Source organism: Carassius gibelio, chromosome B4, assembly GCF_023724105.1.
Source record: "Carassius gibelio isolate Cgi1373 ecotype wild population from Czech Republic chromosome B4, carGib1.2-hapl.c, whole genome shotgun sequence".
NCBI lineage: Eukaryota > Metazoa > Chordata > Actinopteri > Cypriniformes > Cyprinidae > Carassius > Carassius gibelio.
In genome coordinates, this window is record NC_068399.1 from 25,993,248 (window position 1) to 26,019,329 (window position 26,082).

General features: G+C 36.8%; 1 protein-coding gene across 6 annotated transcripts in view; it reads left to right on the plus strand.

The window, feature by feature from the left end:
- The window catches only part of LOC127956222 (cGMP-inhibited 3',5'-cyclic phosphodiesterase 3A-like), a 97,503-nt gene that overhangs the window by 2,287 nt on the left and 69,134 nt on the right, over positions 1-26,082 (plus strand). For 5 of the 6 annotated variants that reach the window (XR_008153516.1, XM_052554014.1, XM_052554015.1 and 2 more), the window contains exon 1: positions 10,522-11,945. The exons of the other annotated variant lie outside the window; for it this stretch is intronic. Coding sequence is in view for 4 of the 5 variants with exons in the window: in XM_052554014.1 (XP_052409974.1) it covers positions 11,178-11,945 (768 nt within the window). In the remaining variant the exon portion in view is untranslated. Of the gene's footprint in view, positions 1-10,521; positions 11,946-26,082 lie in introns of those variants that run through there. 6 annotated transcript variants of the gene reach the window in all.

The following is a 26,082-nucleotide window of genomic DNA, read 5'->3' on the forward strand; positions in this document are numbered from 1 at the left end:
CCATTCTCTAAGCATAGTTTTGATGTTTTAATTACATTTTTTTATGTGTCTTTTCAAAATGAATGCTCTTGCTGCTTAATAGTGTTCAATTTGTAGTTATTACAAAGTGACATTTTCAAGTGTACTACAGATGGGTTGTAAAGGTTTCAATTGTCTTGATATGCAGGTATCACAACGTATCTTGTAGCCAATGTTATTTAATTTTAATTTGTGTTGGAAAATGCAAAACGCCATTTTAGGGCCAAACATATAAATAAATAAAAAATATTATGAGATTAAAGTTGGAATAATACAAGATTAAGGGATATGCTTAAGTAATATTTTGACTTTAATCTCATATTGCTACCTCTTTATTCTCATAATCTTTTATTTATATATTTGTTTGTTTGTTTTTCTGTTTTTGTGGCACTAAAATATAAATATTTCAGCTTTCAGTTTGGATTTTAGCATAGTTTTGAATTAGTATTTTGACTTTAACAGTTAATGTTCTTAATGATATCATTTCAAAATGTTACACTTCTTTTTATTTGATAGTGGCATTTTCATGTGTAATACAGTCACACCGTAATAGAGATGCTCCTATCACCAGTGTTTTTATTGTGTTTGGGCTCCAGCACAGCGAATTCATGGACGCTTTGTCAGAGTTAACCGCTCGGAAAGATTATCAGGAGCCAAGAGGACATAATTTAAGATAATTTAGGATTCATAATAAAAATGTATGACTCTCAGAAGTATTTCGGTACTGTTCTCTGAAGGGATTGTTGATTTATGCACTTTTCTTGGTCACGAGGACGTGTAATCTAGCAATAGAATGGGAGTATGTGAATACAAACAAGTTTTAGATGAACTATGAATTTCCTGGAATTCAACCACTATCCACAGGATGTGATGCAAACGTCCAAGTGAGGTTTTATAACACTGATGTGATGGAACCTGCCGAGTTCGAGTCCTTGACGTCCAGAAGTGTGTGAAACTTTGGATTTGCTCTAATGTAGAACACATTGAGCATTTAAAGACGGCATGGATATAAATGCACACACACACTGTCACCGTGACGGAGAGAGTGCGAGTAATCGAAGGAAAATCGGCTGAGATTTTCACCTTTTATTCTCCAGCGCTCCTCTGTGGATTCTGGCTTAGAACAGGTGGCCAAATCCACTTCCTTATTAAAACAAGAGAAAAGAACAGGAAACGGGGCATTTTCCACTCCAGCAAGACACAAACAAGCCCTGGGTCTTCTGGAAACAATTAGGAAGAGCACAGTTGTGCAGCCAGGCGTATGATAAAAGAGAAGTCGGGACTTTAGAAGCCTGTCCACCTCTTACTCTCTCTTTCTCTCTCTCTCTCTCTCTCTCTCTCTCTCTCTCTCTCTCTCTCTCTCTCTCTCTCTCTCTCTCAGCGTCTGAGCTGCTTCATCTCCAGTGATGTGCAGACTTGGTCACACTTTATTTTAGGATCCAATTCTCAATATTAACTAACCATTAACTATGACTTTTGCCTCAATTAACCCCTTATTTGCTGCTTATTAATAGTTTATACGGTAGTTGTTAAGTTTAGGGTATCTGGATTTAGGATTATGGATGTCATGCATTATATGTACTTTATAAGCACTAATAAACAGCCAATATGTTAATAATAGACATGCTAATAAGCAACTACTTATTAGTGTGAATTGGACCCTATACTAAAGTGTTACTGCAGACTTTTACACTGGTTAACTCTTTAGATGCATCAGAACTTTTTTTAGTATTGTTTATTGGGGAGCGGGGATTTCTAAAGTGTTGGTGTGTAACTTATCCTGCAACCTTTGTGCTAAATCAGTTGATTTTACTTGGCAGATAATTGGACTTTTTGGCTTTCAATTAAAAAATTTAATCTCATAATTCTGACAGAATACACAGAAATGTGAGAAACGGTCACAATAAAAAACATTTATGAGATGTATTCTGAGAAATGTATTCTCAGAATTCTAGGAAAAAAAAGTCAGGATTTCCAGATATAAACTGCATGATATAACCACAAAATTGCAAGAAACAAGTGCAGATTTTCACATTATAAACTCACGATCAGGATTGCAAGTGATATACTTAGAATTCTAAGATATAAACTCAATTTCTAGATGTAAACTCAAAATTTCATTTCATAAACTTGCAAAAATATAAACTCAGAATTTCAAGAGATAAGCTTGAAATTCCATGATATGAGCTCGGAATTTCAAGATATAAACTCATAATAACTAGAAATGAACTCGGAATTTCAAGATACAAAACTCGGAATTGCGAGACCGTTTACACTACAAGGAATCAGAATATAATCTCACTCTTTGTCCAAAATTGCATATTTTTGCTCAGTTTGGGCCCCATCTCCTGTATGATCCTCATATATCAAATATGATCAACAAAAACACATGCAAATTTCTGTCTAAAGGACCCATTTCTCTGACTGTTTTTTATTTTTTTATGTCAGGCTTTACAGGGTTAACCTCACTCTTTCTCGAGGCAGCACCTCGATGTTTTCTGCATATTGTGTTACGCTTTACTCATAATCGTCCACGTGAAGAATCCTACATCTCCATGGATATGTCTAAAACATCCACATAATTTGTTTAGGATGCTTGTTTAGGTCGGTTTCTTCGTTAGTATGCATTAACTGAGAAATTACACCTGCACGAGCGAGCACAGGCGAGACAGTTACTTGGAAGCGGGGTCTTTTTGTGGGAGTTATTTTAGGAGCCAGGCAAATTTTATCCCGCAGTAATTGCGTTACGAGTATTGTCTTCTGAAGAAAGACTGAGAACAGTAAGTGGGTTTGAAAATCTGGGGTATTAAAATGTGCTCTCTGCATAGCGTTTCCATCCATCAGCCGGTGGGACACGAGTGAGAAACTCCGTAACCTAATTACAGTGAGTCAGCTCGTCGTGTCCCTATGAAAACCCAACGCTCATCAGCTGATGAAAGTCATATTTCAGTATTATGCCGTCGCACAACCTCACAACTATTCAAATGCATTTCTCTTAAGGCTTGTCTCGTGTTTCCGAATGCTGCACCTATGATACAACATGTGCTTTCATAACTCTGTATGATCGTCAAAGACGGCCGCTTGTTTTGGGAGCTCTTCTCCGATGCTATATTAACTCATAATTAATTAATTAATCTTCTATTATTATTATTATTTAAAAAATGTACTTTTGTATTATTATTGTCATGAAAATAAAGCAGTTGTCATTACTAAACCACAATACGTTAAATACCGTATTATATGCGTAATGATTAGATTTATTTAAATTAATTTGTACTATATAATATATTGTTGATATCATAGCATGTATTTTAGAATATAATGTATTATAATTAGCATTATATTACAAATCATTTATTGTGTTTTATATATAGTATTATAGTAATAATTTAATGTGAATCACCATATTTACATTTAAAAAATCAGATTTAGATAAAAAAAACATTCAATTAATGTAAATAAAAATGAACTATAATAAGATTTCATACAGTACAAATTTTAAGTGTGAATGAAACATTTTTAAATAGTTGATAAAATATTTAATTTAAATATAACTGATTAAGTAAAAATAGATTTTATACAGTAAAATATTAATTTATAGTGTATATTGTACTATAACGTGTACTGTGTATTGTATTGTAGTAATGATAATTAAATGAGAATTATCAATTTAAAGAAAATTTACATTTTAAAATATTTAATTTAAATGTAACTAAAAATGAATATAGACAGTAAAGTAAAATCTTTTTATGTGAATGAGAAAATATGTATATTGCATTATAGTGTTTAATGTATTATAATAACAACAATTCAATGAGATTCACCATATATAAATTACAAAACAATAAATGTTCTACTAGATTATAATGAGATGAAAATGTGCTTTAAAAAGAAAAAAATCAAAAGTATCAAAGCTTTAATAAGGATAAATGTGAAAAATAATTATTTTTGGGTTTTTTTAAGCATTAACACATGTTAGACTGCACCCCATAAACACAATCAAGCCTACAAAAAAAAGTGGCCCACCCCTTTAACTGTCCTAAACCAAGTCTAATTTTCTTATATATTTTCTATTGAGATTTTCAGGAGAAATGCATCTTATGTCTTTCATGAGGTTCACTCTTTCTGCTTTGATGACAAAAGGTTGACTCAGTCTTAGGAGTTGGCGACGTTCAGCTTCATTCCAGTCAAACACTCCGATCGTATAAATCTCTCTAGATGCGTCATGGATTGAGTTTGAGGTCGTGCAGTTATTCAGCCGAGCTTCATCACAGAGAGAGAATGATGGAAAGATTAACAATGCTTGGAATCCAGCTCATGATTTCACGTCCTCTGTTACATTTTTGGACAATGTAGATGTTTCCCACAATTCCCTCATGCTGCAGTGGTGGATACAGTAGCTAACGCTGCAGACTGTGTGTTCCCATGACACACTGAGGAGGAGGCGGAGCCTCACTGTGCAACGCCTCTGATTGGTGGATGATGGATTGACGCTCATAAAAAAAATAGGAAGGTTCTTGGACTGTGCCTTTTTGATGCATTCCTGGTGTTTATGAAAACATGTCTGCGAGGTGGGAAAAAAAACCTGAGAGTCCACAGTCATCTCTCGGGCCCCGGGGCCCTCACTTCCCCAAGGCCTCGACTTTGTGAAAGCACACGTTTGTGCTACAGTCCCCGTTCCTTCTGCTGAGATGGACTCTCACTGTTTTTACTGGCAGGATTTGGACAAACATGCACCAAATTATGTCGCAAGCAAGCCCCCCCCGTGTCAAACACATGACAAATAGTTTCATTTGGCATTATTGGGGAAAGTCAAGGAAGTTAACGAGCATGAGGCAGAGGCTGGAAACAGGGAAGGGTTTTAAGAAAATGAGTCGATTATGTTATAGGGTGAGGATGATGTGATGGCAGAGCAATGTTGTTTAGATGGACTGTGTTTTTCATTCATTACTTTGTTAAACTGGGCTAGATTGATATGTCAGATTTTTAAAGCAGTCAGTATTTCAGATTGTATTTTTTTACAGCAGTTTTAAAGTGTGAAGCACTCATTTGAATATGACAGGCTGTAACCGTGTTAATTTACCTACGTGTGTGTTTTACTTTTTCTTATATTTGGCGTCACACACAGGACAGGTTTAAAGAATGAATTCTGCCAGATTTCATAGAGATGCAGCGGCTGTGAAGCACATGTAAAGCTCCTGACGCTAAAGCGATTGGGCGTGTGTGTGTGTGGGGAGGGGGAGTGTGTTTATCAGTTGAAAGGCTGATTAAGGAACGGTCCAGAATGCAGTTTTAATTGAAGCCGGTTTTGCTCGCCTGCTTCCAAAAACAGCGCAGCTACACATTCCTGTCGCGAGTGGCCTCCTCGACATCAAAGCCCAACCACCATCCACACGGCTATTAGCATACGCTCTAAAAACAAGCGCTCACCTGCTTCAATGCCCAAAATGAGCACACATTCATCCAGCACTCGAGTCGAGTGTGTACACATATACTGAGCCTGAGAGTTTGCCAATAGCTCTGATTCTCTCTGAGCCTCATAAATAAATAATTGGAGTATGATGATAAAGAGCTTCATGCTCATATTTGTCCTTAGTTACACTTGTGATGTTCGAGTGGGATCGTATGGAAGCTTCTGCCATTAAATGAAACATTAACAAGGCAATTGCAACAATCTGACATTCTCACAATTGGAATGTTACATCTCACAATTCGGACTTTTGCTATATAGTGTGATACAAACGTACAATTGCGTATAAGAAAGAATTGTGCGATTAAAAATTCACAATTGTAAGAAAATGTTAGAACTGCGAGCTGACTTTTTCTCCTCAGATTGTACTTTATAACTCACTATAGGAAGTTTACGTCTTAGTTCAGAGAAAAGAAGTCAAAGAATTGCGAGAAATAAACTCTGAATTGCGATTAAAAAAAAGTTTATATCTTGCAATTCTGACGTCTTTTCTCAGAATTGCACGTTTATATCACGCAATTCTGACTTAATAACCCGCAATTGCGAAAAAAAATTGCAACTTTATATTGTGTCACAATCATTTTTTTCGCAAAAAGTTAGAATTGTTAAAAAGTACGTTTATGGCAATTTTGAGAAGAATTCATGAATGAGATTCTTAAACTCTAGAGATTCTAAAAAAGGCAGAATTCTGAGTTTATAGAATCTTTTCTGATTTTATAGAGTTCTTATTTTTTTCTCGCTATTCTGAGAAATTCTGAATTGTGAGAGAAAAAAAAAAGAATCATTGATATAAACTTGCAATTGTGAGAAAAAAGTTACAATTGTTTCTATAAGTTAGAAAGAGTTTATATAACACAGTTCTGACTTTTCCTCATTAGTGCAACTTCATATCCCGCATCTGACATTATACTGTAACTCACAACAAGTTTTTTTCTTTCAATTTTGAAAACAAGTCAGAATCAAGAGATATAAACTCAGTTAATTCTTAGTTTATTTCACAAAATTCTGATATTTTTCTCAGAATTGCAAGAAAAAGGTAAGAAATTGAATTCGGAGTACCTTCCATAGAGTCAAAACACTCCACATGGGCAGATTTTGCCATATTTAGAGCAGCTGTTGACTGCTGGGGTCAAAGGTCACTGTGACCCTGAGTGAGGGAATTCAGCTTTACTTCATTGGTCAGTAATGAAGGCCAAATTGAACTGTGTGTACTGACCTGCCATTAAAGATTGTTGTGATTATAAATTACTGTAATTGGGGGGAATTAAAAAGCATGCACTTGTATTTACAGGAGGCTTTTTTGCTTTTACGCTTCAGCGGTTCTCTGCTACCCTTCTAGAACCGGCTGTTCTTCCAAGAAAAAGATTTCTGGCCCAGCGGAAAGTCGCCGAGCACGTTTTTGGGTCAGATTGGCTCCTCTGTACCAAAACATGTCAAACTCTGGTCTCTATGCAACAGCTGAACTAAACAGATACAGTTTAGCTGAAAGATGTGATGCTAATGAGGTTCCGGAAATATCGGTGAGGTTTGTTTCACCGCAGGCTCATGCTGACAGACCTTTGGTCCATTTTGCATTTGGATTACATAAAACTTAACCAATCCCAGTTCATTCGGATATCTTTAGGGTACAAATAATTGCAAAGCAATCTCAGTCTGTGAGCGGTTATGCACTAAACTGCTAGCAGAATTGAATACAGATTTTGTCCAGATTTCTCTTCACCCAAAAGTAAAAATTATTTAATTTCTCAGACAGTTTTGGGCTCATGGACATCTCTGTCACTCTTGTTTTAAACTGTTCACAGTCAGGGTTATCTTAGTATTGTCTATGTACTATTACTTTTATTTAAATTTAAAATTAGCTTTCATTTTTATACCTTAGTGATGCTTTTAGTAATCTTGTTATGTATTAGTTTTAGTTCATATTTATATTATTAGTAATTTTAGTGTTTTAACTTGAACTAAATAAAAAATTGTGCCTTGGCCACTAATTGAAATAAGTTTTTCTTATTCATTTATTTAAATTTTTTCGTTTTACATAACCTTTGCACTTTATTTCCCATTTCCTTCTATAATGGGATGCATTTTTTTGTAAAACTGAAAATTTTACAAGAAAAAATGGTAGGCGGGGCTTGAGTTATCCACTTGATTGCACTGTGAAAAGAGAAATATGATTGGGGTAGGGCTTAATGATGTCTTTGTGATGCCAACGATAAATGAAAGTCATTTCAGGGGTAGAGAAAGTTGTCTTTGGACTTTTTCAGGCTTTGCAGTCGTTTTGCAACATCCTGAAACAACACTGAACTGATCTGAGCTGCATAATGGCACCATTGTCTTCTGTTGAAATTGATTTCATAACGATGCATTTTGCAACATAAGCACTGTTTATTACTGTGAAGCTGCTTTAAAACAGACTGTATTGTATAAAGCACCATGTTCATGTGACATTATGAAAGGCTAGGCCTACGAATTGCTTGTTTTAGTTGATTGGCAGGTCCATGAAGTCCAAGCGTTCGATGTACTTCCTTTTTCAACTAAACATTTAACAAGCATGACTCTTAGAAATAACAGCGTGCTCGACCAACACAAAGCATGCTTCAAATGTCTTATGAAATGTTCAGGCTGATTGCTGAAAACTCGGCCTGTGCGCTGACAGTATCCCACAATTCCATCCCAGCGTTCCTGGAGGACGGCTTTCTGCATACAGAACATTCTCCATTCAGATCCTAACCACAGGAGTGTGTCTAGAGAGCAGCGAGGAGCGAGCAGGGGTGGAGGTGAAATTATGCTTTTATACTCGCCGTCTTGTGCCAAGCCGGGGTTAATGCCAGAGCTGATGTACTAGGAGGGAAATTGAATCTTCTCCCGGACTTAATCCTCAATCGCTCCACCTGGACTCACATGTTCGTTTTCCTCACACAGTTTCATGCTTCAATTTCAGCCTTTTTTTGAACCCAGAGTGTCTGATTGTTTATCACAGGCCAGCGAGATGTTTCAGGCAGGCAGTTTTCAAATGTTTTGAGACTTGCAAATAGATTTAAGTGTAATCAACTTCATGTCTGAGTACAATTATTATTTTCTCATATATAACTTTGTCTTGAGTGTTGAATGTTCGAGAGCGTCGTGACACATTCGTACAGTAAACAGGCTCGAAATGGTTAATGCATTTCAGAGATCGATCTGGATTCATTACGAAGGTGAGCAGAAAACATTTAGACGTTTAGAGAGGACAACATTTAAAATATTTGCTCATTGCATCTTATCGCTTACAACTAGTGCCCTTTAGTGACAAACCGGGGCTTCGGCATCAAGTGGATTTTGGCCACTTATTTGCAATTAAGAATATTTTTTGGTATACTAATGAAACACAAATGTTTCACAGGGTCATTATACTAAAAATAAAAAAACAAAATAAATTTTTTTGAGACATTTTGTTGCTTGAAATAAAATACATTCTAACTGAAATTAAATATTTAGCATTTTAATTTAGCATAACTTGATGAACTAAAATAACAAAAACCTAAATAATAAGAGTTAATAAGAACTTAATAAAATCTTAAGAATAAAATGTATCAAATTATTGATAATATATATTTATACACACACATGCCTGATACACATACCTCTACTAAAAATGAAAAAAAGGAAACATTATATAAAAATGGGAAGTATAGAAATAAAATCTGATTAAAATTATTAATAAAAACTTAAATTGTAAAATAACACTGCTTTAGGCTTGGCTTTCTTCGTTTTTGGACCACTTAAGCTCCTTTATACATTTTATAATATTCCATAATGCCAAATGAGCTTTTCCTTCAACATATTTCCCACTTATTGCATTAACCTATTATGGCCTAACATCATAATACAGGATTTAGTCATTTATTTTGACAGGGGCGTTTCCTTATCCTCGGAAGCAGCTCTGCTGGGTTCCTACTGAGAATGTTTCCCTGCAATTTTTATCCTTATCTTTATTTTGCTATTCGTAGGACATGACGCAAGGACTTAATATTAGTTGGCCCTCGGCTGACCTGGGAACCGAGACCGGAAGAGACTCTTGCCTCTGCAGCTTTCTAAACAAGCGCTCCCACATTCCCTGTAGCCGGGAAACTCGGAGCGTCACCGTGGGATGTGCATGGACATCCATCACTCTTGAAATGCCTCGGCTGCCAGTTTCTGCTCAGCCAATGGAGAGATGATCCGTAGTTCCTGTGCTGGAAACCGGTTTTTATCCTCCTGGGAATTCTGCCCACATTAACGAGTGCCTGTGTGAATGGCAGCCAGATTGGGAATGCCATCATTCATAAGATTTTAGTTTGATCTCGACTTTCACCAGTGAATGTTAAATAGCTAATTATATATTAGAGGAAAATAACTAATAGTTATTGAAATCATATGACCATCATTTGGTTTTTCTTATAAGTCATTGCCAAGGAGATGTTTAATGTCAATGTTAACAAACTGTACAATTTTACTGTAAATTGAAAAGCTTGAATCAAAAAAACACTTAAAAATCTCAAATAATTCTTGATATTTGAGGCTAATAACTAAAGTCTTGTATAAAAAAAACTTAAAGTCTTAATTAAACCAGCGACAGAGACTTTGCTATCAATTCTGTTTGATATTGCAAAATCTATAAAATTTTACTGCAAATGAAAAATCTGTCTGCAAGAACCAAACAAATGAAGAAGAAAACCTAAAAAGTGGACTACATCAGATAAACACACACAAATCAATAACGTACTTCATATCTGAGGCTAATAAATGACATTTTTATACAAATCCGTAATTCTACTATAGTATTATCGTTAAAGTCGATGACAATAAAGTGTGAAAACCCAAAAAGCAACATTTATATTCATTTTGTGTGACAACCCAGGGAATTGTGATTTTCAGTTTAATGTACTAGAAAATTGTAGGAAAATAAGAAAAGTTGTATTCAAAAAAGGTTTAGGGGTCGCATCAGGTACGTAGTGCCATTCCGTCTTTTGCAGAGCACACACACAAAAATGATAGTTATTTAATAGTTAGGTTTAATAAAAGCATCAGATTTTTATTTTATTTTTCAAAATTCCAAAGGTGAAAAAATCTATTTCCCGCCATTTAAACGGACCTCATAAACGGAGAGGTGCTGACGATGACGTCGGTGAAGGTGAGTTCTAAAAATGAAAGAGGGAAGAAAGCACATGGACGCGAGCAGCTGAAATCAATAAACCAACGGACTGATGCTGAAATATCGGGATTACCGTCTGGCTGTCGATACGGAGCTTCGCGCGCTCTATGTTTAAGGACCGCCTCGCAGGCGACGGGACACTGGTCAATACGATCCAAAAGTCACGGAAATCTTTGTGCAACGAGAGTTTCCACGCGTGGAAATGATCCGAGAGGGGGAATAATCCGAGAGAGAAACAAAGAGAGGGAGAGAGATCACTGATGATGATGGTGGCCTAGGAACATCAGGAATTCCTCGCTCCGCTCGACTGGATCTTTAAGGCGATGAGGGATTTTACGCATTGCCAAGAAAACGGGCTCGCTTTCCTCCGCCGCGCAACGCGGCTTTACTTTTGACTCTGAGGAGAATGCATTGAAGTCGCATGCAGTCTGAGAGTCTCTGACTCACGAGAAAAGGAACGGCGGCTCTGCGCATTAATGCGTGTGTGCGCGAGCGCGTACGCGTGCTCTCCCGTGACCGATGGCACTGGAATCCGTGCGTAACGGCTATGTGCGCACTTGTGTCACTCCCACGGAGCAGGACTGCTGGCACTCGCGCTTGGGTCTCGTGTGGAGCCGAAGGAGCCTCTCATCGGCCGCGTGCGTCGCCTCGCTGTCCGTGCTGCTCGCGCTGCTCGCCGCGGACTGGGACGCGGAGCGCGCGTGTCACTTGGTGACGCTCGCAGAACTCGTGTGGCAGCTGCTCTCCCCCGTCTTCACGCTCGTGTGTGCCTTCTTTTGGGTGGGCGTGTATCTGCTCCGCTGCGGGGTGCTCATCCGCACCGCTGTGTTCCTGCTCACCGTGTGCCATCTGGGCGAAGCGGCGGCGCAGTCGCTGTTGGATGCGCAGCAGCTGTACTCGTTCACCGCCACCGCGCTGGTGCTGCTCGCCTGCCTGGCCAGCGGCGCGCTCATGGTGGTGCGTCTGGGTCAGGGCATCTCCGTGCTCCTCTTCATCAGCATCATCAGGACCGTATCGCTGCTGTCTCTGCAGAAGGTGCGCGCCAGCTGGAGACCCTACCTGGCGTACCTGCTCGGGGTGCTGGGGGTCCTGCTGGCGAGGTATGCGGACAGGCTGCTGCCGCCGGAGCAGGGTGCATCACACCGGGAGGGAACGAGGGGAGATATTCCGGTATTTAAGAGGCGCAGGAGGTCCAGCTCCGTAGTCTCGTCAGACATGGCACAGCACGGCCAGCCCAGGAGCAAACCTCACAGGAGGACGTCGCTGCCCTGCTTGCAGAGAGACCAGGTAGGGGCTCTTTAATGACGAAATCCGAGCGGATTTGAGGTTTAAAACGTGACCTTGTTAATATTATTATTATTCCCGCCGCTATCGATCACGCGAACAACAATAACGAGGCGTCAGGACGCGCTTTAAACACTTTTAGGCTGTGTTGCGTCTTATTTAAGAGCTGTTTTAGTGTTGCTATCGATGGTATGAGTAAGAAATAGGACACGCTTTACGTTAGTGTTTGTCTGCGTAAATTATAGTAGTAACGCTAATGAGCTGTTGTATAGAATTATAATCCAATCTAAAGTGTTACCTCTTGTTATTATTATTATTATTATTATGGCGTAATGGTCATAAATCAACCTGTCCTTTGTATTTTTGCCAGAGGTTTTTGTTTGTCCTGTCCCTTACATGGATACTTGGAACGCTTTCACTCAAGCATGCATTCTTAGATTTCATGTGCAGTATGACATAATATCAAGCTCATGTTTAAAGCAGTGAACTTCGACCTCTTGTGCTCTATCAGGCGTGTTTTTGATTTTACAGCTGTGCTGACATGCGTTGTGTTATATTTGGGCACGTAGACGAAAATCTCCCAGATGTTTATACACTACAGTGAAGATGCATGTAGTTTACATGCATCTGAAGTTCATGTTTTTAAGAGTGTGTTTGTGCACATTAGAGGTATTTTTGCTACACAGGTAGGCTGCTGAAGACTGTTGCACGAGTTGACTTGTCAATGGAATGTCATGGTATTTACTGGCAATTACAGTAAAGCTGTACATTTCTTAAGCTATGTAGCTTTTTAAAAGAACCAGTCATCTTATTTTGGTATATATTTGGTCTTCAATGCTTTTTTTTTATTTGAATAACATTTAAAAAATGATATTTAGAGTATGTAGTTGAAATTATCTAGTTATTGAAAATAAATACGTCCAAATAGTTGCCTATTGTTAAGCATGCCACTGATTAATTGTCATTAATTGTTGTAGTGGCGTTTGTTCATCTTTTTGTCCTGTTTGCAGGCTTGATTTAAGCTAATATATGCGAAAATAACATGAACTTGCATTTGAAGTTTTGCATTAAATCCTGTAGTGAATGTAAATGAAGTGACATGGTTTGCATTGTAACAATGGATGCATTTTGCATGAATTAAATTCTTCCTTTGTTATTCTGACTGGACATTTAGTGTTTTCACAGAGAAGTTAGTGTTTTTGCTTCTTTGGTCTTCAAGTATTTAATTTGCGCCCCCTAGTGACCGTATAATTAATGCATTAGGGACCTTTTGCCAACAGGAACCTTAAAAGGAACTAAATTTGTGACGAATCCATGCATTGTCCATGCAACACTTGTGAAATGGAAAAGAACACAGACTCCTGAGTGTGTTTTCTATGTTCTGCAACACACACACACACACCTGGTGCACATGTGTGATGTCTGGAGTGATATCAGTTCCTGTAGTGGTTTCTGTGCAGTTGTTTTATCTGTGTGGTCTGGCTGTGTAAACATGCCAGCGTGGGACCCCTGCGCTGTTCATGACGTCCTGGCTGTCTGCTCTGACAATAACCTGTGTGTCTTAATGGGCCACACAGAACAGTGTGCACCGCGTGCATGAAGACGAGCCTTTGGTGTCTGTTTGACGTCAGAGTTTGGTTGGTGTGAAATTGGTTTTCTGCGACAGGGCCGTGAACTTGTGCAACTGCAACTGTTATGAAAACATGGATGTGATCATGCATTGCTGACATTAATTTGAATGTTTGCATGCTCCTGACAACATTGCACGCTCCTATTTTTAATGCAAATGTCAGTAAATCACATTTTAAAAGCTTCATGCAATCCATCTGAAGACAAATGCTAGTTTGTGATGTTTTGATGGTAAGCAAACATCAATAGCACAGTAAAGCATGAGTCTTCTTATTATTTGAACAATAGCCATTTTCATGCAATATCACAAATGAAAGAATTGAAATGTGAAGCACATGCTAAAGTTTTACACTCTCCAAGCACAACTACGTAATGTTTAAAAAAATAACATCAGGATGTTTGAATAAAGGGCAAATATATCAATTTTGCTTGGCTGGACATCACGTTTGGCCACTACGGTACGTGATGTAATTCAAAGCAGTTCACATCAAGGTCATGAGTTTGATTCCAGAAGAAGTGCATGAAGTGATCGAATGCAATGCAAGTCACTTTGGATAAAAACAGCATCTTCCAAAACATACAGTTGCAGTTATTCATGTTGCTGTAGCTTTTATAGAAATTTCCCGAGAACCAAAACCCCAGATTTGTACTTGCACAGAATATTTTATTTTTTATTTTTATTTTTAAATTTGTAAAAAAAAAAAAAGCTGTCACTTGGGCTGAACATTTTCAAAAGTTTCTAATATTGTACCGTTTTGATTCTAATATGTACACTTTACGTACTTAAAAAAGGGGAGTAAGCAAATATGTACTTTTTAAAATATATATATTTCTGATAATGTTGGTGTTGGTGATGTAATTATTACTGTATAATTATTACATTTTACTGATGCCACAAAAATACTTTGGGAAGTCTTAGTTGAGCCGAGCATCAAACTTGCATTAATAAATCTTTTAATTTGGGTGGTTGGTTCATAAACAGGAAGTGAGCTCAGAGCAGCTTTGACCATTATCTGTCGTCCACTCAGTAGAGCACATGCCCTGGGCGCTTTCAATGACGGACAGAAAATCATTCCTGTAATGAACATCGCTGTGTGAAGTGACTTCCGTAACGTTCTTCAAATGTACTGAGAACCAGGCTGAAACGTCTTCGCTCACTCGTCTTTCTATAGACTTGAATAACCTTATGTGGAGTTGGGACCTTCAATTTTGAAGAACTGTTGAACTATTTCTCTAGATGATTGAAGGTTGTTAAAAGAGTGTTTCTGGGTGGTGAACTCACTGCATATGCCTGAGTTTAAGCACAGGTCTCCAGAGGACGTGTTCGTGGAAATCCCCCGTTTAATGGCACGAAGAGCCATTTTAACTCAGACACTTCACTGCGTGAAGCCTTTAGTAGCCTTTAGCGGGTCACTGAATTGCGATTAGCACAGAGCTGCCTGGAAAAGCTGTTCGTCGTGAGCCGGAGCCAAGAGTATTTAAATCTGCTCTTAAATGGGAAGCAAGTCATTTTTCTGGGTTAATATTCTTTCTCCTGTCCCAGTTTAATCAGGGTTTTTTTGTGGGTCTTACAGAGTCTTTATTCCAAAAATTAAGGCCTTAGAATTGGAGCAGAAAGTCTGGAATTCTCAAATTCATGGCATTCAGTCTTGGATGCACAGCAAAAACAAAAACTTTTGAGGATTTTTCCAATGCAAATATCTTAACATCATTAAATCAAGATACATTTACCTGAGATGCAAAATAAAGATATGGAGTAGGGCTGCACGATATTGGGAAAAAATGACATTGCAATATTTTATTTTTCTGCGTTATATATTGCGATATGAAATCTAATCAATGTTTTTCTTTCGAACAAGAATGGGGTGAGCACACTTGTATTCTCATTTTAAATGATTTAAACATCAACACATTTGTGTAAATTGATTAATATGGGAGAGGGAGAGAGAGCGAGACAGCACTCATGTTGTTTGAAGATGGTGAGCGTGCGGCCGGGGCTCGCTCTCTCTCTCGCGCGCTCTCTCTCTCTCGCGCGCTCTCTCTCTCTCTCTCACACTCTCTCGCGCGCTCTCTCTTTCTCTCTCTCTTTCTCTCTCGCTCTCTCACGCGCTCTCTCTCTCGCACTCTCTCTCTCTCTCGCGCTCTCTCTCTCGCATTCTCGCGCTCTCTCTCTCTCGCACTCTTTTCTCACTCGCTCTATCTCTCGCACTCTCTCTCTCGCATTCTCGCGCGCTCTCTCTCTCTCGCGCTCTCTCTCTCGCACTCTCTCTCTCGCATTCTCGCGCTCTCTCTCTCGCACTCTTTTCTCACTCGCTCTATCTCTCGCACTCTCTCTCTCGCATTCTCGCGCGCTCTCTCTCTCTCGCACTCTCTCTCTCTCGCGCTCTCTCTCTCGCACTCTCTCTCTCGCATTCTCGCGCTCTCTCTCTCTCGCACTCTTTTCTCACTCGCTCTATCTCTCGCACTCTCTCTCTCGCATTCTCGCGCGCTCTCTCTCTCTCTCGCACTCTCTCGCTCTTGCGTTCTCTCTCGCACTCTCTCTCTCTCTCTCGCACTCTCTCTCTCGCACTCTCTTGCGCGCGTTCTCTCTCTCGCTCTCTCTTGTGCGCTCTCTCTCTCGCTCTCGTGAGCTCTCTCTTTCTCTCTGCGGCCCGTACAGTTAATGAATAACGGATCAACTACGACAGCCTACATCGCTCATCCTGCGATGTGACTATCGTGGATTCGTACATCACAATATCGATGCTTAAACGACACATCCTGCAGCCCTAATATGGAGTCTTGTTATTTTGAGAAATTGAAAAAAATTAAGTAAGATTTGTGCTTTTCACAAGATCAAATGTGTCAAATTTTCTCTTCAAATTAAGTGGATTTTTCTTAAGGACATTGGCAGATATTTGACCTTTTTTAATCATAAATTCACGTAATTTTATTAAATTCCTCAAAAATGTCCACCCATTTAATTAAAATGAAATAAATGTACTATATTTTATTTCGATAATGTTTTTTAATTTCATATTTAAAAATCTGGGGTATTTCGTGGAACTAAATTATGTCTATGCAATAGTTGTAATCCATTTAAACACTTTTTGAGCACAGACATGACATCAACTTTAACGGTCATAAATTCTGCAATGGTTTGGAGAACAAACTTAAGTTTTGATGTTTTTAAAGATAACAGTTGACAGATTATTGCTATATAAGTTATATAAGTTAAAGTGTATTATGAAAAATGCACTTAAATACTATTTCCCAATTTTATATGAAATATATGAAGAACTATACTCTAGAAGTGCGAAAAAGTCTAAATAAGATGTGTGCCAAATCTGAGGTTTCCAATGCAGACATTTTTGCATGTAAAATAATTTCCAAGTGCCATAACCTCTACCAAGTTTGGGTCCATCCTGATAAACCAAAAAAATTCTGTCAAAAATGACCCAAGAGCATTATTAAGAAAGTAAAAAAGGTTTCGCATACACTTAAAAGACTAAGCTTTTGCTGCTGTCTTTTCTCCGGATGATTAAATGCAGGGTCCTCCCCTGTTGCCGTTCCTCCCCAAAAGTAGAAAAACAGTGGCATTTTTAGTGGCCTGAGAATTTAAGATGTTTCTGTTTCTTTTGTGATGGAGCAAAGGATAACGTATTAGATTTCTAAAGGAGAAGAAAGGGGTGCAAGGAGCTATTTGAGGGATGACGCAAATGGAGATCCATAGAGACCAGGAGTACGTTTCTGTGCCATGGGGGTTTTTTGTTTGTTTTTGAGGGGGTCCTTTTCCCATGCAGCCCGCTGGTGATACGAGGTTAGTTGATGGGACTTTTCTGGCAGCTGGGGTTGATGATAAACCACTTAAAGCAGAGAGATGTGAAAAAAGCCAAGCGCTTGAGCTCACTTAAAGCAGACGATGTGGCCTGAAGGTAATGGTTTCCTGTCTGAAGTGGACCGTGTGCCGTTCCTCGCGGTTCTGCCCCGACCTGCAGTAGCCGGGCTGAGAGATTTTTAATCTACACCAGAGGGTTGTTTTCCTTCCTGTAGGCCTGTGTCTATGCTACTTCGTTCCCTCTCGCTCTAATTAGTCTCGTCTGCGCCGTCCGCTGCAGCAGACAGAGGGATCTTTGACGTCGACCATGCAGTATTTTGCTTGTAAGAGGCCTCGAATCCAGCCGTATTTCCCGTGCCAGACCTGGAATGTGTAGCCTCAGCCGTCTTTCCTTGGAGAACGGCTGCCAAAAACCTCATCCATTTTAAAAATGCTAGCAGTCTGACTCTTTCCAAACAAGCTGCGCTGTTTCTCCCCGCTTCGATCTGAACCAGGTGCACAGCTGAAAACAACAACAACAACAACAAATGACATTAACTGTTCTACATATGTCAATCCAAACGAACTGTGGGCCGGACACATGCCAGAAACCTCGAGCTGCTGTTAAAGTGTGTCATGAGAATACAAGCTGTTCAAGGCTTCTGGAAATATAGTGTTTTTGACTAAGTCGTTTATAACAGTATATGAGATCCCAAGAACTTTACTAGGGCTGGGCGACGCACATTCACAGTAGATTTCTAATGATGTTGATGGTGATTATATATTAAACAATGCTGTGATGTACAGATATATAAAAATGACATTAAAGTTTAATTTATTTCTGTGAATCATACTTTAAATCAAACCCTGCTTCAGTGAATTTATTGCTATTTTTTTTTACAATGTATTTAATTTAGTAATACTATGTGTATTAATTCAATGGATTAAATATTATTTTATTTTATCATTAACCACTCTTTTTTTAAGTAAAACTCACTAATCCAATTTACTAATTAAAGATTTTACATCTAAATATATTGCTATTATTTACTATATATTATTTTACTAAAGTTTATAAATTAAATTTATAAAATATTTTAAAATATTTTATAGTTATAATTCAATATTTTGTGTTTCTTCATTAATGAAAAATTATAAATCCAGATTACTAATTAAATATATTATATTTAATTATATTTTTGTTTTCTATGTATTATTTTACTGATGAATATAAATTAAAATTATTAATTATTTTAAAATAGTTATAATTCAATATTTTGTGTTTTTTCATTAATGAAACATTATAAATCCAGAATACTAATGAAATATATTACATTTGTTTTTATTTACTATGTATTATTTTACTGATGCTTATAAATTAAATTCATAAAATATTTGAAAATATTTTATAGTTAAAATTCAATATTTTTTTCTTCTTTAATGAAACATTTAAAATCCAGAATAATAATTAAATATATTTAATTATATTTTTGTTTTCTATGTATTATTTTACTGATGAATATAAATAAAAAATATTAAATTATTTTAAAATAGTTATAATTCAATATTTTGTGTGTTTTCATTAATGAAACATTATAAATCCAGAATACTAATTAAATATATTATATTTAATACTATTTTTGTTTACTATATATTATTTTACTGATGAATATAAATTAATTACTTTTAATTTACTAATCCAGCTGACTAAAGATGTTTTCATCTTTTTGGCAACATTTACAGAATAATAAAAAATATTTGACAAATATAAACTGAATCAACCAAAGGCTGAAAAAAGATAATCTCTGTCTCCCAGCCGTAGTGCGCACTCACTAGTGTTCTCAGTGGGTGTGTGTTTGTCACATGTATTTGAGCTGCTGAGAGGAAGCGTGTTATTTTAACCTGAGCTGGCCGGGCCCCAGCGCACCTCTCTCCAGGAGCTCCCCCACTGATGCCCAGACAAGGCTTGTCTTGTTAACTCACTCAGTGGCGTGTTTTAGTTTCCAAAATATGGATGGCAGATGGTGTAGTGATGGGGGAAGTTTCAGAGCTGAGCCAGTCATCGACAAAAACAGTGTCTGTACATCTGTCTGTTTGTCAGACCGTCTCTCTCGCTCGTTCTTGCGCTATGGTTTACGTATTTGAGAGATGGTTTGCCTTTTTCGAAGTATATTTGAATTAGTGGGAACCAAAGTTACTCTGGACAGTTTATAGAACATTTGCTCAAAAAGATACACACAAGTCAACAAACAAAGTAGTGTGAACAATATTGATAACTGAAATGCTCCCCAAACCTCTGGATTCATAGTAATGCAGTTAATTGAACAATTATATTTATTAAATTATATTTATGTTGTGTATTTTATATTAAGATGTTTTTTAATAAGTTATATATGTATAATTGTATTACATTTTTTATATACTGTAAATTATTTGCTTTATTTACAATTAAAAAATTTCCTTGGAAAAAAATATATGTAAAAATATATAATTTTAAGATTTGTTGATCATTTGAATAAATAATAATAATATATTATAAATATATTTATCTATATTATATTATAAATATATAATGTAAATATTTTATAAAATCTGTTTTTAATTATAGTTACTTTAGTTTTGATGGGTTAAAAGCCTTAATTTTAGTTAAGTTATTCTTAAACAATTTCTATAATTTATTGTCACATTGAAATTAATTAATTTTGTAATTTAATTTTGACTGTTTGCATAGATTCATTCTTATGTTTTATGAATATAGTCCGTTTAGTAAACAATAGATTACAAAGAAACAAGAAATGAACACGTTAAAGTTTAATTAAAATGTAATTTTGAAGTAGAAAGATTGAAGTAGTATCTTTTTGTAAAACATGTTATAATAATGTTTTGATTTGCAAAATAATTTTAAAGTGTATCTGTTACCAAGTTTTTTATTTTATTTTATTATTTTTGTACATTTTCCATCTCCTCTCTATAAATTGCTTAATGCTTAGCTTATAAATATTTAGTAGCATCTGAAACATGATACTAATTCTGTTTCGTGTTTGTGAGTCTCTGGGAAAGCATCTTAAAACCGTGTGAAATTACCTCATTAATAGTCACTAATAGCTTTATCTCAAGCCACCAAACCCCTAACTACACCACGGCATCATCTGCCCACTGCTGTATGTATATGTTTATGTCTATGGTGTATGTTCAGGGTGTGTGTGTGTGTGTGTTTACTGCTGTGTGTGTGCACTTGGATGGGTTAAATGCAGAACACAAATTCCGAGTATGGGACACCATTCTTGGCCACACGTCACTCTTATCAAGGCAAACGTGCACTCAAACCCCTTATGTATCTTGAAGGTACTCCTGACGCAGAAGTGTTTTGTGAGACTTTGATAACAGCAGGCGTTTTCGTTTTTACCACCGGCCTTTTAGACGACACAATGAAGCGGCTGCTGGAAGATTTTAACTGCAGCCAAGAAACAAACTTGCTTAGTTGACAAGTTGCAGCAGCTCGCACCTTAGCTGCCAACGCTAATCTTGATGGTTCGGTCTGTGTTTGTGTTTTCTCTATCAGATAATAGCCTGCGCCATTGTGACGGTTACAGCTGGAAGTGTTTTTCGGATGCTCGTTAGCCGGGTTAAGTGCGTGACTACTAATATGTAAAAAAGCGCGCATTCACAGGTTCACCATCAGAGCTCGCGTGAGAAACCGGCTCTGCTTTGCGTCAGTTGACAGATACCTTGAGAAATTCTGCTGTCCGCTGCTAGATCGGAGTAAAAACACAAAGTGCATAGATCTGTTTGTTGATCAGTTGGGAAAGGTACAGTAGGGTAAGGAATTTGGCATAAAATGAAAATGCATCTTTTTTTCTAAATACATGTAATTGGATCTAGTCTGCTGAAGCCCCGCCTTTCTACTTTTGAGTGCCACACCCACACCTCAGCATCCAATCAACAACCGCTACATAGACTTCAAGTCCCTAAACTTATTAAGCTACAAGTTGATCCTAAAGTAAAGTACAGACCGCGTTACTCATTGAAGTAGCATTGTAGCATGAAGTAGTATTTAAACCCCGCCCCTTCACTTTTGAATGACACACCAACATCCAATCAAAAACCGCTATATGAACCCACTTAGTTGTTGCTTACTGCTCAGAAAGTTAAATCAGTCTTTTCTCCTAATACTAATGTATTTTCTCTGACAGATTCAGCATTAGCTTTTTGTGGCTCCTTAAACCCAGTTTTGCTTATACTTAGTGACGTTTTTTTAGGTGTTGTAAGTTTAATAAACAAATTATTCTGTTTGTTTTAACGTTTCTCCCAAGACTTCTTTCTGCTCAATATTTAACAGATAGTAAAGATACATCTACTAAGCACTGAAGACATTATAGCCAAAACAAATACAACGTTGTTTTCATTTTCAATAAGTGCCATGCTTTAAAACATTAAGCACACTTAGTAGTTGTGTGTGCGTTTACAGATACGCGCCGGTGTAATATGCAGAATTGTTTCGCAGGCTCACATGGATAAAGCCATTTATGTGTTTGCTTAGTTCGCCGTCATGCTGCTTTGACAAATTCATTGGAGGCGATTAAAAACATTATAAGGGTTTTTATGCCACATCTCTTCCTGTTCTTCTCACTGGGAGGGAGAAAAAGAAGAAAAAGAGAGAGAGTGAAGATAGAGAGAAAGAGGGCATGTTGGGTTCTGTGCTTCCTTCACAGATGTGATCCATCTGTACAGGACCTGAAAGAAACACTCCGACATCTCTTAAGCAGAATGCACAGTAAAACTAGTGAGAATATTCACTTATTTCTATCACTTATATGTAGACTAGTTCATTCACTGACTGTCAGATGGTATTTTCATGGTACTCCAGGCAAAAAAAAACTACCATGGTACCAAAATGTGGTAATACCATAGTACTTTTAAGTACTATTTTGTAATTACATTTGTGCAAAGTACAGAATGTAAATTGGTCAACATTGGCTCATTGGAAATGTGCATCAGTCTACATTTAAAAAAAAAAAAACACTGCAGTTTCCAGCTGAAATCGACCCAAGTTACAGTAAAACACTAACGTCTTTATTCCTATTCACACAAATTTTGATTTTGTTTAGATTATCGATTAATAAATACTTATTTTCACACTGTTCCATGCACAGTACAATGTCATGACCTCAAAACAGTTTTGCCTGTGTATGATTTGTAAACAAATGCATTTTACATCACATTATTAGTTCTATATGAATGGCTTTTCTGACATGGTAAACGTGCTAGGTTGCGCGCCTGGTGCAGCATTGCACATGTGGTACTGAGTGCTCAGATTTGAGTCCATAAAACACGAGTCAAGATAAAAGTTCTCAAAAACTCATAGAAGCAAGTTAAAATGGCATCAACAGTGTTTTTTTATTCTTTTACTAACTACTTAGAGCACTTTTAGCACCACTCACTAGACATACATTTCCAAAGTGCTGCGATACATACAACCACCAACGTAATAAGACATTGTCAGATTCAAGTTCATCTGTTCTGGATTAAACTGAACATTCTTTCATCACCACTCACTGGATGTTATACTTCAGAAGTGTTGCAAATGTACAGTAAATTAATTTTGAAATGTTCTTCCAATGAGTTTGAGTTGGAATTTGTTGAAACGTTTGTGTATAATCTGAAGTGACACATATGTTGGTGTCTTGGTGTGTGTGTGTGTGTGTGTGAATCCTCAAGTAATGTGTGATCTGAAGCTGTGTGAGTAGTGTACGGCAGGCGTTTGACCCGATGGAAGTGACCCCAAGCAGAAAGAACTTCCTTAATTTCCCTCAGCCAGCTTCAGTGATCCTAATGCATGTGACACATGCAGAGACGGGAATGTTCACTTTAATCATTTACATCATATCTGGAGAGGTTATCCTGATCCTGAAGGCCAAAGGGGCACTAGTCTTGGATGTTTGATCTTAGATTGGTATATTGATGCACTTAATTCGAGAACCATGAAATTAGATGTTGGGCTGTTAAGGTTATATGAATGTAAACCTGAAGGGAATTGAATGTCTTCAGAAAAGTGGCTTTTACTTTTCAGCTAACATCCATATGAAGCCTAATAATGTAAGTAACGTTGTTCTATTTATGCTTTTCCATAAGCGCCACCTACTGCCAAAGAGTGATTAAAAAAAATATATATTTTTTTTTTTAACCATTGTATTTATGCTTTTCCATAAGAGCCACTTACTGGCAGAGAGTGAATGCTGTTCTTTTGCACTTCCTTTACAACAAAGAAACCTGAAACACTGTTTAAAATGCAGCTTTGCAACCCTGGAATAAATTACATTTTAAAATATATTCACATAAAAAAAAAAGTTATTTTAAGTAGTTACAATTTTCACAATATTACAGTTTTTTTACTATACCTTTTTAGGTAACACTTTATAATAACTGCATGCTATTAATCATTAGTTAAGCATTAGTTAAGCATTAGGAAACCGTTAATTAATAATTTATAAAGCATTAATAAACATTTATAAGCAGTTTATAAATACAGATATAAATGCTTTATACCTGATTTAAAAGCATATCTATAATGTGTTTAATAATTGTTTTTTCATGCTTTATTAATGACCAATTTATCATTTCTAAAGTATAGCATTATTTACATACCAGTTTTTAAGGAGTTGTCAGTGGTTCATAAGATCACTTAGAAATTGTAAGTAAATGATTAATAAATTATTTAAATGTGCATTCATACATCTTTTTATTCAGACATATAGTAATAGTTACTTATAGTGTTAATAAATGGTTTATTATCATGTATTTCTACTGTAATTCAGGGTTAATTCAGGTAGTTATAAAACATGTAGTTGTTAGTTAACTATTTTTGTGAGCTCATCTAAAGTGAGGACTACTTATGCCTTGTAAAGTGTTTACAAATGATTTAAAAAGATTTAAAGTTAATATTTATATGTTCTGTATCACTGTGTTGTGTTTGTTTCCGTTTTTTGTTTATAAGATAACTGAGCCTTTAAATATCCTTTATAAATGCTTTACAAGGCATAACTGGTCCTCACTTTAGATGAGCTCACATTAATAGTTAACTGACCACTACTAAATGCTTTATAACTACCTGAATTTACTACATTTCTTGTGATCTTATGAATCACTGGCAACTCCTAAATAACTGGTTTGTAAATAATGCTATACTTCACTGAGAAATGATAAATTGATCATGAATAAATTATGAAAATACAATTATTAAACACATTATGGATATGCTTTTAAATCAAGAATAAAGCATTTATATCTGTATTTATAAACTGCTTATTACTGTCTATTAATGCTTTATAAATGATGAATTATCTGTTTACTAATGCTCAATTAATGATTAATAGTGTGCAGTTATTATAAAGTGTTACCGATTTGGTCACTAGTCACCATGATTCCCCTCATTCTACCGTGCGTAACATCCTCAGTTCACCGTTATGTAACAGTAAAGACAGACTAGATGAGGAGAGTGAGTGAGTGAGTAAATGGCGTCCCATTCGTGATGCCTGCCTGGCACTCATATGACAGCTGGCACCTCGACTGTGGCAGCAGAGCAAAGGACCTCAGCTGCCGTCCTGCTCTTATGTCTCGCCATTACGTAACGGGATGCTTCGGCGGGGAGGGAGGTTGACCTATTGGATGAGGGTCGGTTCTGTGAGACTGATTGACTAAATGCTGAAGTCATTCGTACCAACAGAGACATTGTCCTCATCTGTCCTGCATCACACTACCCTAAAACCTGTCCTGATCCAAGCCCGTTTTAATCATGTGTTTTTATATAACGATGGCTGCTGCATTGGTTTTCATCATCTTTAATGACATTTCAGATCTTTTATTTTATTTTCAAAGTTTGATGTGATCAGTTTATTGTATAAATGAATATATGATCCATTTAGATCCAAAGAAATGTAAAATCAAATGATGCATTGCTAGTTAGAGCAATTGTTTAAGATCACAGTGACCCTATTTTTATCTTCCAATGGAAGCTTTATTTGATCTTTCTTCTTATCAGATTGCTAATGTTGTTTATACACACACTACCATACAAAAGACTGGAGTCATATATCTGCAAGAATGCATTATTTGATCAAAAGTGACAGTGAAAACCTCTATAATGTTACAAAAGATTTCTATTTTAAACAAATGCTGCTCTTTTAAAATTAATATATTTTTTCGAAGATGTTTCCACAAAAAAATATTAAGCATCACAACTGTTTTCAACATTGATAATAATTAGAGGCCAAGCACCGAAGGTGTATAGACACCTATTGTATCCATTAGTGTGATTTTTTTACTATGTATATGGCAGCCCATAGAACCATTTGCAGGAAAGTTGTAAAATTTGGCACACTGATAGAAGAGAGTGTGAAAAGTTACCATATCAAATTTGGAGTCTCACAAAATTAAAATTGTTTTTTCCTCTGATTCTTTGGCTCATGCCGAGTCAACACCAAAATTCAGAAATGGTAAGGTTTAGTTTTTTCACTGTTTTCAATTGTTTGTAAAAACTAATTTTTCTAACTCGTCCTAGCCGTTGAACCGATTGTCACGAAACTTGAACCGGATCACCTTCAGACCACGCTGGCAAAAAGTTACGGATTTTGTGTCAATGCACGAAACTGTTTTCATTTAGCACATGAACGAATTTGCTGGAAAGATGCCAAACTGCATCTGAGGGCTGTATCTCTG